The 18,452-nt window shown below is 41.3% G+C and overlaps 1 protein-coding gene across 12 annotated transcripts in view; it reads right to left on the bottom strand.

The window, feature by feature from the left end:
• The window catches only part of mapk10 (mitogen-activated protein kinase 10), a 353,081-nt gene that overhangs the window by 128,205 nt on the left and 206,424 nt on the right, over positions 1–18,452 (bottom strand). For 9 of the 12 annotated variants that reach the window (XM_072253118.1, XM_072253115.1, XM_072253110.1 and 6 more), the window contains one exon: positions 862–1,031. In XM_072253118.1, coding sequence (XP_072109219.1) covers positions 862–1,031 — 170 coding nt within the window. Of the gene's footprint in view, positions 1–861; positions 1,032–2,275; positions 2,462–18,452 lie in introns of all 12 variants that reach the window. The other 3 variants (XM_072253113.1, XM_072253112.1, XM_072253114.1) reach the window with 1 other exon arrangement.

Here is an 18,452-nt window from a genome sequence, read left to right as displayed (position 1 = left end):
CCACGCACCAACCGCTCTCTGAGTAAAAAACCTTCCTCTAATGTCCCCCATGAACTTCCTACCCCTTACCTTAAAGCCACGTCCTCTTGTATTGAGCAGTGGTGCTCTGGGGAAGAGGCACTGACTATCCACTCTATCTATTCCTCTTAATATCTTGTATGCCTCTATCATGTCTCCTCTCATCCTCCTTCTCTCCAAAGAGTAAAGGCCTAGCTTCCTTAATCTCTGATCATAATCCATACTCTCTAAACCAGGCAGCATCCTAGTAAATCTCCTCTGTACCCTTTCCAATGCTTCCACATCCTTCCTATAGCGAGGCGACCAGAACTGGACACAGTACTCCAAGTGTGGCCTAACCTGAGTTTTACAGAGCTGCATCATTACATCGCGACTCTTAAATTCTATCCCTTGACTTATGAAAGCTAACACCCCATAAGCTTTCTTAACTACCCATTGCATGACGCTTTTTCCCATTAGTTATATGAACCCTGGCGGCCACGCAGTTGGTTTATTGAAGTAATACTCCAGGTTGAAAGGTGTATATGAATGGATTCTATCCACTGTCCCTTTTCATTTTGGGTGAGGGAACAAGAGGATGCCAGCAGACAGATTTGACAAAGAGTTGCTGGAAGCACGGAGAACCTGAAAAACCTCCAGGCAAATCACTCATTTCCTGCAGGTTAATATTCACCTCCTACAGCCCTGACAAAACAAATGAACTCCTGTTAGCACAGAAGTAATTCTAGTCAGCAAGTTATGGACAGATTTCTAACATGTAGATCTTTGGTCTTCATGTTTTTAACTTCTTAACTCAATACAGAAAGCCAAGACATGCTTGAAAAATTTACATTGTGTACTCACCATACAATTCCCTGAGCTCCAGAGCCAATTGGCTTTAGATTCTGGTAGCGTTTGAGAACTGTGAAGGTAGAATCGCCTACTTCGACACTGTAGAACTGGTTGTCCACTTTGCTTTTACTCATGTTGTAATGTTTAGCGATATATGAAACATCCACGTGTTTACCAAAGCCCTGCAATCACAAAGGAGTCATTAAGTACTGAGATTTGAATATCACAGTATTATACTACCACAGTTAGCAAAGTAATTCTTAAATAACAATATACACTCTTCATACTGTCATTAGAATTGTAGAAAAATTATTCTCTTTAACAATTGACACCTAAAACCATTGAAAAAAATCTCTAAGCTTTAGTTCTTAAAGCACTTTGTTTTCTGAAGAACAGTCCTAGACTGAGCAACAGAAACAGAGGCAGCTGCTACCCTTTAATGGTGACTCAAACATTTCCAAAATCTAATATCAATTGTTAAAGCAACTGGTTGTGAAAGCAGAGAGATTTGTTCCTACTCTTAAACAGTTATGCAAGATTGTGTGAAGTAGTTCATGATTATACTAAGGTTTATATTTTATAAATGAGTTTTCATTAAATTCTATTCAATTATGATGTGGAAAAAAATAAACAAATTTATTTGTGTTTGTGACATCAATTTTCACAGTTTGCAATTCTAAGTGCAGTTACCCTTTATTGTAACACAACTACTGTACATAAAGAAAATGTCATATTATTTTTCTTGCAGCTTATTCATTGATAAGAAGTTACCAATGAATGAGTTATTTAAATAAACTGTATCCATCCATCAAGCTGATTCAATTAAAATACTGCAATGAACATTTTAAATACAGAAACTACAATATTGAAATGACACACCTAATGAAGTCTGAGACAGACCTCAACAAGTGGAATACATAAATCTTACCTAACCAAATTCATAAACAATGGCCCCTTTATATAGTGGAATAACTACCTTCCATTTTAAAGACCTTATTTACTTCATGTAATTCATTTTCATGTCCTACAGAATTCAATTATTTTATAAATGTGTAAGTAAAATTTAAAATTGCAACCGTCTACCATCTTGAGACAATATCAATGTTTACAACCCTCCAGTTTCAAAAACTTTCATTAATCATTTTATCTTGTCATTTAAGCAACATCTGCTTTAACACTGAGAAACTTAATTGCATCAACATATCTCCTATGAACCATTTCAAAATTCACACTAATACTGATTGCATTTCATATATTGATCCACCCTATCAATTCTTGAATGAACTCTATTAAGTTTAGTAAAATAACTTGCTGTTCTAGCTGTTTTAACTAACCAATAAATTTTCTTGGTTTTGTATTATTACCCCACATCACAGTGTGCAGAAACTTACTCACTACTAATGTCACACTAGCTGGACTATATTACCTGATGTACCCTTTTCTCCCTTTTTCGAACAGAGGTATCACATAGGCAACCCTCCAGTCTTCTGGAACCACTTCCGCACCCACAGATATTTGAAAGATTGTGGTCAGAACCCAGTGACATCATCGGAGCCCGACTGCATTATCTTAAGAAGGATCCCGCCAGCACTGGGAAGGTGGTGCTTGCTGCCTGTAATTTAAAATATGGTCAAGTCGAGGCAGAAAGCCAGTGGGTAAGTCCCCCGTTCTATTCTAACTACTGTCCGCCTGGTTTATACTGAATCACACAGCTCCTCACTAAAGTAATCTATTTTTCCAATCAGCTTTTGTGGAACAAATAACATTGCCCTACAAAAGAATACGATGTAGAGCCGCTTTTATGCGTATGAAGCTAGAAATTCATGATCTTTCCCATATAGTCTCTCCATAAGTCACACAGAAATTCAATGGAAATACAGAATAAATGAGCTCTACTTTTCCCCCAACAGTTCCCAGGCAATTATATTTAATGTCCTTGACCACAGCCTTGGAATGATGCATTGAGAAAATGAAGGTGCTCTGGGTTGTTGCTGGCTGCCCACCTGCACCCCAGAGATATCTGTTGTGTCCATCTACTCCGTGGGTAAAATACAACATAACTCATACCTTGATATGACTACAACAGAACAAGTACCAGCAGCCTCAAAAAGATATAGAACCTCCTTGCAACTATGAAATTAATACAACTAAATCTGGTAAAACTTCAGAAGTGGCAACTTCAAGTAAATAAGGAAAGAACCTAAATATTTTATTTGAGAAAGTTGGGTGGAGTCGTACTCAAAATCTACAGATACTAAAAGTATTGCCACGGTAGCATAACGGTTAGCACAGTGCTACTAAGCTCAGGGTATTCCGGAATTCGGAGTTCAGTCCCAGCGCCATTCTGTAAGGCGTCCCTGTACATCTTCACCATGGAATGCGTGGGTTTTCCCCAAGGGCTCCCATTTCCTCCCACAGTCCCAAGGCATACCAGGTAGGTTAATTCGTCATTGTAAATTGTCCCGTGATTAGCTGAGGGTTAATTGGGTTTGTTGGGGGTTGCTCTAAGGGCTGTATCACTAAATTTTTTTAATGCCTAGTGGCTTACCACAAACCAAAGACAAGTGAAGAGTAAATCAATTTAACTGTTTATGAGAATAACATTTTGAACAAGACCTTAAAAACTAATTTCATGAAATCTCTAATATAGGTAAAAAGGAGGTCTTAACATAAACAAAGAAAAAATGTATAAGGTATGTCTTCCAGTATTAAGTGCAAAGATATCAGAAGATAATCCCATATGAGATCCCATAGGAATACAAAAGTAGTGGAAATTGACAATGACCTAACATATACAATACTTCCTAGAAGTTTATACAAAGAAAACTGTTGGGATCAAAGTAACTATCATAACAGAATCTGCAACTAAATTTTGACTTCACTTGCGTAAAGATCATAAATGGAGTCAAAAGCTATGAATTCCAAAGACAAACATTATGTATTTGAAGCTGCCAAGACTACAAGCAAATGCTATAAAATACGAGTATTCATTTTGCTTGGCTCAGTGCATACAGGGAAATATTCATTAGATCACAAATAAATCAGCAATATACCTGTGAAATGCAACATTTATCTACAAATCATTTATTTCTTTAAAGTAATTTTTTTCTAGTATGTTTATCTATTACTTGACTGAGGTAACCTGTCGCAGCATGCAGTGCCAACTGTTCATCAGTTCAGTTGTATTTTTTTTAAATCCTTCTATCCTTCAACAAATCATGATAATGTGCTTCTCTGCTCTTTACTTGTCAATTGTAGAGAAGAGAATTGACTAAAATACTGATTTAATTATTTTACCCACAAGTATTGATTAACTAGCTATGTTTCTAGTATTTTTTGTAGAAAGAAAATACTGAAATACTTGAACAAATACGGGATTACACATTAAAAGCTACAAACTTGTACATTAAAATATTAATTTAGAATATAGACTAGCAATATTAAGTCACACATTTAAGAAAGAAAACCAATATCAGTTAGGATTCCTTCTGGACAGCAGGGCATACACTCAATTGTGCAATACAACTGGGTGAAGACAAGATTTTCCTGGAGAGATTTGATTTGACACATCTTACGGGGTTTAGGAGATTTTCTTGCCAATGTGACTTACTGTCACCCACACAGAGGGAAATCAAGATTTATAGTTGCACTTAAAGGGGCAGTTCTTTGGAACTGAGGGCTACAGAAAAGGCAAGGAATCACACATCTAAGATGGCAGAATAGATTAGCTGAGATGAAAGGTGTTGTTCTTGAGAAGCTCCTGTAAAGTTTTGCAAAAAGAGATACAAGGCTGTGAGACAGATGCAACCCAGAAGTCAGAGTGCTGCAAGCAGCATGAAAGGAGGCGGCAGAAGTATTCAGCACCACTTCCAACATCCCTTGTACGCCCACGCTGTCAGAAATAGTTTAATAGATTCAATAGGTTGGTCAAGACAGCTGAAGTTACAATTAACCATTGCCAAGACAAGGAAAGTGAAAAACTATACACCGACTATTTAGTATCCACAAGGAAAAATACTCCTATTTCCTCAGCAGATTCAGCAATATGGTGATGAGAAATAAGACGCTTGGAGCTGACCTCAGAAAAACAGATAATTAATGGAATAAATCACTTACGGACATTCACTTTACTTTTTTTTTTAAATCTTCTATCATTGCTTGCCTGTTTTTTTTTTTATTAATCATGTCCAAGTATCTTCTCTAACTTGCCTATGTAATGCACATACAAAAGCTGAATTAATGTCAAACATATTTTACATTTGCAGAAGCATTCCACATCTGGCTCATAAATCCAACGTGGCATCACAAGTCCAGATACATACTGTCTGTTCAGACATAATTAAAATGACTTAAAAAGTAAAAGCCAGGTACAGCCTAGCATATATTACCTGTCACTAGTAAACCAGGTAGAATATTACACAATTCACCATTTTCATAGTTATCACTAATGTTACTGGCATTTTCAAAAATGTCTTAATTATTTGAATCTAAATGTATGTGTCTCAATCAATGGTTCAAGATTTTGAATGCTAGTCTAGTAACAACCATTATACAACGCTCCTCCACCTGTATGAATGTTACTCAAGAAAGATTTTCCCTTACCTGATGAGTACAGACTGCAGAGGAAATTCCTAATTACCTCATCATCAGAGGTTACACCTAAATCATCAGATTTGGCATGTGAGGCATGGAAGAAACATGGCAGCTAATTTGTGCACACGCATTACAAGCTACATCAAATTACATGGAATGAAACATCCATGGTATTATCATTATTCTACAGAGCACCATCTGCAGTCTCCATACATGGAAATCAAGTTAATTTTCAGCATTGTGTTGCTATTTTCTCTTTATATTATACCAGCTCAATGGAGAAATAACCAATTAAAATGCCTGTGATCATGAACTGCTTGACCAAAAGGACATCAAGTGCCTAAGGGTGTCATGGTCATTTTCTCACTTATGGGAAAAGCTCCAACTCCTCTGCCAACATCTGATCTGATTCCTGACAACATGCAGGAGGAAGCACAGCCTTCTGACTGATAGATGGGCTGTGGGAAATGGTTGAGAGCAATAAACCTGTGATTCAGGTTATCTTGTAGAAACTTTGCTGATGCCTTCATTTTCCCTATTCCAACATCTTCCCTTTTCTATCATCATCCTCTTCAAAGTGCAGACAGATAGAGAGGAATTCCAATTGAGAAATTATTTTCATTTCACCCCCCAGCTACCTCTCTAACTTCTAAATATTCAGTCACATTGTGGAACACGAAGTCCAGAGGTCACAGAGCAGATGACTGCTGTTAGGAGTTTGAGATATTCTTTACTTTACAATATCTCACTGTGACACCGTTCTCTTTCTACTTCTAGTTGGCTGTTAGGTTGTGGCATGTTACCAGTTAGAGATGGTAGCATAAGGAAATTATAAGTAAATGCTAATGATGCACTACCCATCGCCACCTCAATGCAGCTAGGTGGGCAGTACCATTGTTTAATTCCAACAGCATAACAACTATCATATGAAGTATGTCTGCAACAAATAAACTGGGGGAGGAACTCTGAGGGCCCAGCGGCATCTGTGGGGGACAATGAATAGTCAATGTTGAAAACCTGCATCAGGACTGAGAACGGAGCAGGAGGATAGCTGAAATAAAGAGGAGGAGCGTGCGGATAGACAGGGGTTGGTGGGTAACAGGTGGAAACAGACAAAGAAAAAAAGATAGACGTAGCCAGGTGGGAGGAGCAGAAGGTGAAGGTGGAATCAAAGTGTAAGGAGCCACATATCTATTTTTTGTCTGTGTTGCATTTTGGAGGCATCCGTTAGTCTTGCGAGACCATGGACCTGCGCCTGGAAAGTCTTCACTCTCCAGGGCGCAGGCCTGGGCGAGGTTGTATGGAAGACCAGCAGTTGCCCATGCTGCAAGTCTCCCCTCTCCAAGACACCAATGTAGTCCAAGGGAACGGCATTAGGACCCATACAGCTTGGCACCAGTGTGTGATTAAGTGCCTTGCTCAAGGACACAACACGTTCCCTCGGCTGGGGCTCAAACTCATGACCTTCAGGTAGCTAGTCCAATGCCTTAACCACTTGGTCACGTGCCCACTATTGTATTTTACAGTGCATTTATTATGGTAATCTGTCACAAGGGTTGGGGTGTGGTAGAAACAAATGAGTATAGCTACGTATTCCGCTTTATCTTAGTTGTATTGTTTAGTCTAGTTACTTAGAGGCAGTCAGGAATGATACTTTGACTGCTAATTAATTGCACTATGTTTAATTGGAATGCTTAGTTATGATAATTGGAACACCACTGGACCACTAGTTAATACTATTATATCGCTTAGCCTTGCTAATATCGCTACTACAATAGACAAAAGGTGCAGAAGTAGACCATTCGGCCCTTCGAGCCTGCACCACCATTCTGAGATCATGGCTGATCATCTACTATCAATACCCGGTTCCTGCCTTATCCCCATAACCCTTGATTCCCCTAGCCATAAGATACCTATCTAGCTCCTTCTTGAAAGCATCCAGAGAATTGGCCTCCACTGCCTTCTGAGGCAGTGCGTTCCACACCTCCACAACTCTCTGGGAGAAGAAGTTCCTCCTCAACTCTGTCCTAAATGACCTACCCCTTATTCTTAAACCACGCCCTCTGGTACTGGACTCTCCCAGCATCTGGAACATATTTCCTGCCTCTATCTTGTCCAATCCCTTAATAATCTTACATGTTTCAATCAGATCCCCCCTCAATCTCTTTAATTCCAGCGTGTACAAGCCCAGTCTCTCTAACCTCTCTGCGTAAGACAATCCAAACATCCCAGGAATTAACCTAGTAAACCTACGCTACACCTCCTCCACAGCCAGGATGTCCTTCCTTAACCCTGGAGACCAAAACTGCACACAATACTCCAGGTGTGGTCTCACCAGGGCCCTGTACAAATGCAAAAGGATTTCCTTGCTCTTGTACTCAATTCCCTTTGTAATAAAGGCCAACATTCCATTAGCCTTCTTCACTGCCTGCTACACTTGCTCATTCACCTTCAGAGACTGATGAACAAGTACTCCTAGATCTCTTTGTATTTCACCCTTGCCTAACTCCACACCATTCAGATAATAATCTGCCTTCCTGTTCTTGCTCCCAAAGTGAATAACCTCACACTTATTCACATTAAACGCCATCTGCCAAGTTTCTGCCCACTCACCCAGCCTATCCAAGTCACCTTGAATTCTCCTAACATCCTCATCACATGTCACACTGCCACCCAGCTTAGTATCATCAGCAAACTTGCTGATGTTATTCACAATGCCTTCCTCTAAATCATTGACGTAAATCGTAAACAGCTGTGGTCCCAATACCGAGCCCTGTGGCACCCCACTAGTCACCACCTGCCATTCCGAGAAACACCCATTCACTGCTACCCTTTGCTTTCTATCTGCCAACCAATTTTCTATCCATGTCAATATCCTCCCCCCCAATGCCATGAGCTCTGATTCTACCCACCAATCTCCTATGCGGTACCTTATTCAATGCCTTCTGAAAATCAAGGTACACCACATCCACTGGATCTCCCGCGTCTATCTTCCTGGTTACATCCTCGAAAAACTCCAATAGATTAGTCAAGCATGACTTGCCCTTGGTAAATCCATGCTGGTTCGGCCCAATCCTATCACTGCTATCAAGATATGCCGCTATTTCATCTTTAATAATGGACTCTAACATCTTCCCCACTACTGATGTTAGGCTAACAGGGGGATAGTTCTCTGTTTTCTCCCTCCCTCCTTTCTTAAAAAGTGGGATAACATTAGCCATTCGCCAATCCTCAGGAACTGATCCTGAATCTAAGGAACATTGGAAAATGATCACCAATGCATCCGCAATTTCCAGAGCCACCTCCTTTAGTACCCTAGGATGCAGACCATCTGGACCTGGGGATTTGTTAGCCTTCAGTCCCATCAGTCTACTCATCACCGTTTCCTTCCTAATGTCAATCTGTTTCAGTTCCTCTGTTACCCTATGTCCTTGGCCCATCCACACATCTGGGAGATTGCTTGTGTCTTCCCTTGTGAAGACAGATCCAAAGTACTTATTAAATTCATCTGCCATTTCTGTTTCCCATAACAATTTCTCCCAATTCATTCTTCAAGGGCCCAATATTGTTCTTAACTATCTTCCTTCTCTTCACATACCTAAAAAAATTTTGCTATCCTCCTTTATATTCCTAGCTAGCTTGCGTTCATACCTCATTTTTCTCCCCATATTGCCTTTTCAGTTAAGTTCTGTTGCTCCTTAAAAATTTCCCAATCATCCATCTTCCCACTCGCCTTAGCTCTGTTATACTTCTTTTTTTAATGCTATGCTATCTCTGACTTCCTTTGTCAACCACTATGACCACTTTCCCCCCTTTGAATCCTTCCTTCTCCGGGGGATGAACTGATTTTGCACCTTGTGCATTATTCCCAAGAATACCTGCCATTGCTGTTCCACTGTCTTTTCTGCTAGGATATCCCACCAGTCAACTTTGGCCAGCTCCTCCCTCATGGCTCCATAGTCTCCTTTGTTCAACTGCAATACTGACACTTCTGATCTGCCCTTATCCCTCTCAACTTGCAGATAAAAACATCATATTATGCTCACTACCTCCTAATGGCTCCTTTATTTCAAAATCACTTATCAAATCCTGTTCATTGCACAACACTAAATCCAGAATAGCCTTATCCCTGGTCAGTTCTCATACAAGCTGCTCCAAAAATGCATCCCGTAGGCACTCTACAAACTCCCTATCCTGGGGTCCAGTACCAACCTGATATTCCCAGTTCACCTGCATGTTGAAATCCCCCTAACTACTGTGACATTTCCTTTGCCACATGCCATTGTTAACTCCCTATTTAACTTGCACCCAATATCCATGCTACTGTTTGGGGGCCTGTAGATAACACCTATTAGGGTCTTTTTGCCCTTACTGTTCCTCAGTTCTATCCACACTGATTCTACTTCTCCTGATTCTATGTCCCCCCTTGAAAGGGACTGGATCTCATTCCTCACCAACAGGGCCACCCCACCCCCTCTGCCCACCTTTCTGTCCCTTCGACAGCACGTATACCCTTGTACATTCAATTCCCAGGTCTGATTCCCCTGCAGCCACGTCTCCGTTATCCCAACAACATCATAGTTCCCCATTCGCACCTGAGCTTCAAGCTCATCTGCCTTATTTCTGACACTTCGTGCATTCAGATATAGAATTTTTCACCCATTTCTCCTCTCTCTGTTTAAATCACTGCCTATTGTGCATAACCCAGCTCCCCGAACTCTCACCGGGCTATACGCCCCTTGAATTTTGTTGTCCTTCTTAAATTTACTTACTCTTTCTGCACGTTTAACTCCATGCTCCGTCAGATAACAAGTTAGACTGTTATATCGCTTATTTAGTTTGACCACTATCTCTGTTATTTTGCTAATTGGAACATTAACTAGAACACTAACTTCGCTATTCGATCGCTAATTGGAATGCTAACGAGATCACTAATTTCACCATTTAATTGCTAATTGGAATACTTAGTTATGCTAATTACACTTAGTATTACATAGATATAGTGCTATTAGACCATTATATCGCTAATCTAGTTTCGCTAGTGTTTTTAAAATCATTACAAGACCATTCGTCTTTCCTGGTTTTGCAATAAAGGATCAAATGTACCTTTTTCAATTTGGAAATTCGTTACTTGGAAGTGTGTCATACAGTGCCGAGCCTTTCAGTGGTTTTGGTTTATTTTCAAGTAACCACTACATTTTTTCAACAACAAAAATTATACCCAATGAATACCAGTCTACGGCAAAGGACTGCTTCGGACCCGTTGGCAAAATTGGAATCGCAACACTGAGAACAACAGAAGCAGTTTGCAGTAGGACTAACTGCGACCTTTTGTTAAATCATGCTATGTGTTTGTGGTTTGAACACAATTTTGAATGGGCAGTGCTTCCCATCCATTGGGGACTGTTGCTCAATCATGTGGTGTTTGTCCGAGGGTCCGTCCCTTTATATTATTGAAGTGTTAAGATATTGTCCTGGTTGCTGACATATGAATTGAAGACTGTTTGTTCAGTCCGCTTAAGCGCTGTGGATGTGCAGAGTTAGCCTGTTGCCTACATTTATTGAATCGAATATCGCGTTTGTTGCAAGTGAACAAAGGGTTAATTCTAAGTAATGCAACTAGAGAAAGTAACATGAGTATATTGAAGCATGGAATTAGTACCAACAACCCTGAAGGTGGATTTGCAAGAATCTAAAGCTAAGGCCAATCCAATCAAAAATCTTCGAAAGGAGTATGAGGCAAAGGCGGACAAAATTAAAGGTTTAATATCATTAATTATCTTATGAAAATTAAAGAAAATGTGTTACAAGTGCAAACTTATCTTGTGGATTTGACTAAATGCTGTGAAGCAGTCATCACATGCTAATTGCTTCCCAATCTCAAACATTTACTTCCCAAGCTTGAACACAGAAAAACAAAATGGATGTTTTTCAAGCATTTTTAGTGAATTCATAAGGGATGCGAAACAATGCTTATTACATTGAAGGCCATGTTGCTGCAATAAGTGAATATGTGTTTCATCTTCTATCAGACACCGTTTCTCAAATTCCAAGGCATATTTTGACTACGAATACAGCAAGTGACCCACAGGATGACGTGAAACCAAAAAAATAACATGTCAAATGTCAGTGCTCGAACTTCTGTTGCAGGAAGAAAATCTTCTGTACCAACTACCTCTTCTGCACGCATCAAAACAGAGGCTGATTTAGCTACACTAAGGGCACATCAAAAATTATTGAGGGACAAAGATGTACTGGAGGAGTAAGATGTATGTTATTTGCTATGGAGCTTCGGTGAAGAAAAGAACAGCTTAAGTTGGAGGAAAAAATTGCGGCAAAGGTGGCCAATTAATGTGCTAAGAGCTTAAAGTGTAGTGAGTGCTGAAGTGCTCCAGCAAGACAGTCCTATGGTGTAAGTTCCTATAATGATAGGGCACAGAAGAAAACAAAAACATTCAATATCAATGTTGATTCATTTGTTCCTCAAGTGTCTGTGAAACATGAACAAGACTCCCAAAGTTCAGAGTGTTTACGCTCAGCCTCCACTAATGAGGCACTCTGAACCTCTGTCATATCCAACATATCAAAGTGCTCATGGGGACATTCACTTACAGCATGTGAACACTCATTTCAGATGATAGATGTCAGAATAGTATTATTGATAAGATGAGGAAGCAAAATGCAACATAACCTTATTGGTACAACAACGCATTTCACCTTTGCCTAAAAGAAGATTCAGATCTTTGATGGTAATCCATTGCAGAATCATGCACTCATGAGGGCTTTTGAAAACAGTGTTGAGGGCAAGGCTAACGCTAATTGTGACTGCTTATATTTCCTTGAATTGTACATTAGAGGTTGCCCAAGAGAACTTGTCAGAAGGTGCCAGCATGCTGACACTTAAGAAAGGATATGTAAAAGCTAAGGCTTTACAACAGGAACATTTTGGATTTGAACAGAGAATTGCATTCATCTACACGCAAAAGTTTCTTTCTTAGGCACCTATCAAATCTGAAGATATGAACAGTTGTCAAAAGTATGGTCTTTTTCTTAGAGGCTGTTGCAATGCCATGGAAGAAGTGCATTACATGCTGAGCTGGACATTCCTGCTAATATGCCAATTGTCATAAAAAAGTTGCCCTATATGCTCAGAGATAAATAGCAAACGGCAGTCAGTGAATTGCAAGAACACCACAACCTCAGGTTTACTTTCATAAACATTGTTCATTTTATTGAAAGGCAAGTAACCATTGCTACACACCCAGTATTCAGGAATATACAGGATGTTACATTAGCTAAATGAAGCAGCTTTGCCGCCACTATGAGAAGTAAAGCTAAAACTGAACCTGGAACTAACGGAAGGGAAATGGTCTCATCAGCCAAAAGTGTTTGTTAGTCCTGCAAGGATGAACACGCGTTGCATTCATGCCCTCAGCTGGAGAAAAGGGTTCACCGTGAGAAGGTTGCCTTCCTAAAAGAAAATAACATCTGTTTTGGTTGCTTGTGTACAGGACATACCAGCAATGATTGCAGGAAGCATCTTTCATGGAAGGTAAGCAGCGGCAAGCACCCCAACATACTTCATATTCGTTTTGACGAAAAGGATGCAGAACTGAAGCAAGCCATGAAGGAATCAGACAGCTGTGAATGGTGGCCTGGTGTCCAATGGTCTTACAGGGGCTGGTGCTCGCAATTGTAAACTTCCCATCATTCCAGTACAGATGAAGTCTAAGAAGTCTAAGCCTCATGAATAAGCTCAACCTCATAGGAAAAAGGACGAGTATTCTCTTACACAGCATGGGTCAAGAGAAGATCATGCGTAGCTACACTGTTTCAGGATTGGAAGTGTCTGGCTTAGATAGTGAAAACTAATGTGAACTACCTAACATCTATACACAGGATGTGTACACAAAGGGAACATTCCACAATAGAAGGTTTTCCAGGGATGGTCTCACCTGAAACATGTCCATTTCCCAGAGATTAATTCAGAAATTGAGCTGCTGATAAGGACAAATGGGTCTAACGTAACTGTCCCCAACCACCCGGCCGCGGACTGGTACCGGGTCGCAAAGCATTTGCTACCGGGCCGCGAGGAAACGATATGATTTGGCGATAGGAGTCAGCTGCACCTTTCCTCATTCCCTGTCACGCACTGTTGAGCTTGAATGCACGCGAGGTTATTACGCACGCGTCACCCATGTCAGCGCGGGAAGGAGATCAACTCCTCGAGCTTGCAAATGATGGCCGGCTGAAAAGCATATTTGACATAACATCTGTGCCGGTATTCTGGATCAAAGTCAAGGCTGAATATCCTGAGATAGCCACGAAAGCACTGAAAACGTTGCTTCCATTTCCAACATATCTCTGCAATGAATGCAACGAAAGCTAAATTGCGAATAGACTGGACATGAGGAACCCCCTTCGAGTATCGCTGTCTCCCATCACCCCTCGATAGGACCGTCTTGTTGCAGGAAAACAAGCCCAGGGCTCCCACTGATTCAGCGATATTGATGTGTTGCAATGATTTTATATGTTCATACGGGGAAAATATGTGCTGTGTGTTTAATATCCAAACATTACTTAAAATGTTATGATGCTTTTGACTTATATAACCATATAACAATTACAGCACGGAAACAGGCAATCTTTGCCCTTCTAGTCCGTGCCCAACGCTACTCTCACCTAGTCCCACCGACCTGCACTCAGTCCATAACCCTCCACTCCTTTCCCGTCCATATACCTATCCAATTTTTCTTTAAATGATAATATCCAACCTGCCTCTACTACTTCTACTGGAAGTTCGTTCAACACTTACTTCAAGCTCCCCTGATAATTGACTTATCACTATATTCATGCGAGGAAAATATGTGCTGTGTGTTTAATATTAAATTCGTTAGATAAACCTTTTTAGAAACGAAATCGAGTGTATTAGCCACTTATCACCTATATTGCGTTCATGATTACCCCTCCCCGCACAGAATCGCCAAAAACGAATTATAGGAAAAAAATTGGCACATACACACATGCGCACTCGTGCCCACGCAAGGCTTCATGGCCATTGTAGTCTTTCTCCGGGTAAACTCAACGTATTTGACTGCTACTCTTGTTCGTTGGCAACCCTACCACCCCCCCCCCCCACCAGTCCGTAAGAATATTGTTAATATGAAACCGGTCCGCAGTGCGAAAAAGGTTGGGGATCCCTAGCCTAAGTATTGGAACCCTTGCAATTGAATCACAGTGTTAATGGTGGACCCTATGCAATTAGAACATTATTGGATTATTGGGTTGGACTGTGAATGAACCACTGAAAGGAGATCATGATGATGGAAGAGGTTGTACTTGGCCTGAGCAGACAGTTAATAAGGATGTCATCTTTAAAGGTTGTGCCGTAAAAGTGCCAGCAGAGGATCTGGAATGCAGTGATGGCCAAGTATGGTATATTCCACATCACAGTATTTATCACCCTTGAAAAGGGAAACTGTGTTATTTTTTGATTGTGGAGTGACTTTTCAGGGAATATCACTTAATGATCAGCTTTTACAGGGAGCAGATCTTACTAGCTTACTGACTGGAGTTATAACCAGATTCAGAAAAGAACCAGTGGTGAGCATGGTAGATATTGAATCAATGTCTCACCTGGTTAAAGTACCAGCAGAAGATGCAGATCTGGTGGCTTGATAGCGACTGCAGCCAAGATATGGTGCACTTTAGAATGGTGGTTCATCTCTTTGGAGCAATTTTATCACCCAGCTGTGTCAATGGAAATGGAGCTCTTAGGAAATGCACAGAAGATGATGAAGAGCAGTTAGGTTGCGTGACAGTGGAAAAGGTTTTGCATTGCTTCTATGCTGATGACTGCCTTGTGTCAATGTCCTTGGAGGAAGACGCAGTACCTCTCTATCATGACCTAATATCCATTTGTGCTAAAGGTGGCTTTTGACTCATAGTGGATAAACAAAAGACATAATGTGATACCTGTGATACCAGAAGGGCAAACGACTGAAAGACACAAAGGATTTAGATTTGGACCAAGATATTCCTTCAGTGGAGAGAGTAATGGATGCGCAATGGTTACGATCCAAGATAGGGTATTCACCGGAAGGGAGATCTTCTCCATAGTTAGTTCCAGCTATGATCCTTTAGGAATGTTGAGTCCAATGGTGCTATCTGCTAAGAACCTGCAATATCTATGGAAGAAACGGCTTAGCTCGGATGACACCATACCGACATAATTTCTTCATGCTGGCTGGAAGAATTCTGCCAGTTGGAAGACTGCATGGTTGTCAGACGTTTGGAAACCCCATGGTTACACCATTTTACAGATGCAAGTGAAGATGACTATGGACCAATGACCTACCTATTGTTGTACAACACATGCTCTCAGGTGCACAGTGCTTTTATCTTCTTCAGCCTAAAAGTGAATGGCCTGTGAATCCCAATTGTTCTGGAGGACTTAGGTTAGATGATCCGGAAGTCAAGGGGAGTGTTAGAATGAATACTATGAAGATTGAAAATGAAGCGAATGTGGTAACACATATAATCCATCACTTCTCATGTTGGACCTATTTAAGGAAGATTGCGGCCTGGATTCATAGACTTAAGAACCAGCTCTGTTTCTTAATCAGAAGAGGAAGCAATTGAGCACCACTGTTGCTCAGTCTAACTTGGATGAAGAACAACACGGGTATTCTGTGGAGAAAGAGATTGAGAAGGCCAACGATCAGATGGCTAAGGTTGGCTCTTGGTGGAGGATTTCAGAAAGGCTGAAATGGAGATCACTGTGTTTTGCCAAAGAAGGAGATTTCTTGATGAATTTTCAAGTTTGCAAAGGGCAGAAAGTATGAAAAGGAACTGCCATATTTTCTAGCTCAACCCGGTACTTGAAGATGGTGTCTTTGAGAGTTGGTGGACAGCTTAGTAGGGCAGCCATGCCTGAAGAGTCTAAACATCCTGTTATACTGTCAAAGGATCTTCATATCTCAGACATCATTCTGAGGCATGTATATCAAGAGGTGGCAAATCATAAACATGAGAAAAGCTGTAGATGCAGGAAATCCAAAGCAACATGCACAAAATGCTGGAGGAACTCAGCATACCAGGCAGCATCTGTTGAAGGGTCTCAGCCTGTCAACTGTTTACTCTTTTCCCATAGACACTGCCTAGCCTGCTGAGTTCTTCCAGTATTTTGTGTGTGTTGCTCAAGAGGTGGGACATGATGGCTATAATCATGTTATCCAGGTTGTATCAAAAACATTGGATTCCCGGTGTTAATACATTTGTAAGAAGAATCCTGTCTAACTGTGTTGTTTGTCTACAGTGTGTGCAACTCCAGGATGCCAGCACGTGGCAGATCTACCTCTCGACAGGGTCTCTCCAAATAAACCTTTATTGACACACATAGGAGTGGACTACTTGGACCTTTTGAGGTGAAGAGCAGAGGAGTACAGTGAAGAGGTATGGGGTCATATTTACCTGTCTAGCTATACGAGCTGTTCACATTGAAGTGGCATCTTCTTTAAACACAGATTCTTTGTTAGTCACTTCGATGCTTTATAACAAGATGAGGGCAGGTTAAGGAAGTGCGCTCTATGATGCAACAAACTTTGTTGGAACTGAGCGTGAGTTGTAAGAAGCCATTAAGTATAATTATTCACTGATCAGTGATGTCCTTCAAAAACGAAGTTAAGTAGATTTTTAATCCCTTGGCAGGTTCACATCACAGAAAAACATAGGAGACACTGATCAGGTCTGTATGAAAGCTCATTTCCACCATGAGGGTGCAGAATCTTGACAAAGAGGGTTTCCACACAGTCCTTTGTGAAGTAGAGGCTATTATCCATGGCCATCCAATAACTAAAGCATCCTACGATCCCAATGATTTGGATGCACTAATTCTGTCGATTATGAAGACCTCACCATCCTTACCACCAGGAGAGTTCCAAAAGGAAGACAATTATGTTTGTCGTTGGTGAAAGCAGGTACACGACGAGGGAGATGTCCTCCTTTTTTAAAGAAAGGGGCTTCCCTTCCTCCACCATCAACTCTGTTCTCAAACGCATCTCCCACATTTCACACACATCCGCTCTCACTCCATCCTCCCGCCACCCCACTAGGAATAGGGTTCCCCCTGGTCCTCACCTACCACCCCACCAGCCTCCGGGTACAACATCTTATTCTCTGTAACTTCCGCCACCTCCAACAGGATCCCACCACGAAGCACATCTTTCCCTCCCCCCCACTTTCCGCAGGGATCGCTCCCTACACGACTCCCTTGTCCATTTGTTTCCCCCCCCCATCCCTCCCCACTGATCTCCCTCCTGGCACTTATCCTTGTAAGCGGAACAAGTGCTACACATGCCCTTACACTTCCTCCCTCACCACCATTCAGGGCCCCAGCCAGTCCTTCCAGGTGAGACGACACTTCACCTGTGAGTCTGCTGGGGTGATATACTACGTCTGGTACTCCCGATGTGGCCTTCTATATATTGGCGAGAACCGACGCAGAATGGGAGATCGTTTTGCCGAACACCTATACTCTGTCCGCTAGAGAAAGCAGGATCTCCCAGTGGCCACACATTTTAATTCCACATCCCATTCTGATATGTCTATCCACGGCCTCCTCTACTGTAAAGATGAAGCCACACTCAGGTTGGAGGAACAACACCTTATATTCCCGTCTGGGTAGCCTCCAACCTGATGGCATGAACATTGACTTCTCTAACTTCCGCTAATGCCCCACCTCCCCTTTATAACCCATCCATTATTTATTTATATACACACATTCTTTCTCTCTCTCTCCTTTTTCTCCCTTTGTCCCTCTGTCTATACCCCTTACCCATCCTCTGGGTTTCTCCCCCCCTCCTCCTTTTCCTTCTCCCTGGGCGTCCTGTCCCATGATCCTCTCATATCCCCTTTGCCAATCACCTGTCCAGCTCTTGGCTCCATCCCTCCCCCTCCTGTCTTCTCCTATCATTTTGGATCTCCCCCTCCCCCTCCCACTTTCAAATCTC

Source organism: Mobula birostris, chromosome 3, assembly GCF_030028105.1.
Source record: "Mobula birostris isolate sMobBir1 chromosome 3, sMobBir1.hap1, whole genome shotgun sequence".
Classification (NCBI taxonomy): Eukaryota; Metazoa; Chordata; class Chondrichthyes; order Myliobatiformes; family Myliobatidae; genus Mobula; species Mobula birostris.
This window is presented reverse-complemented; position numbering and strand designations above follow the sequence as displayed.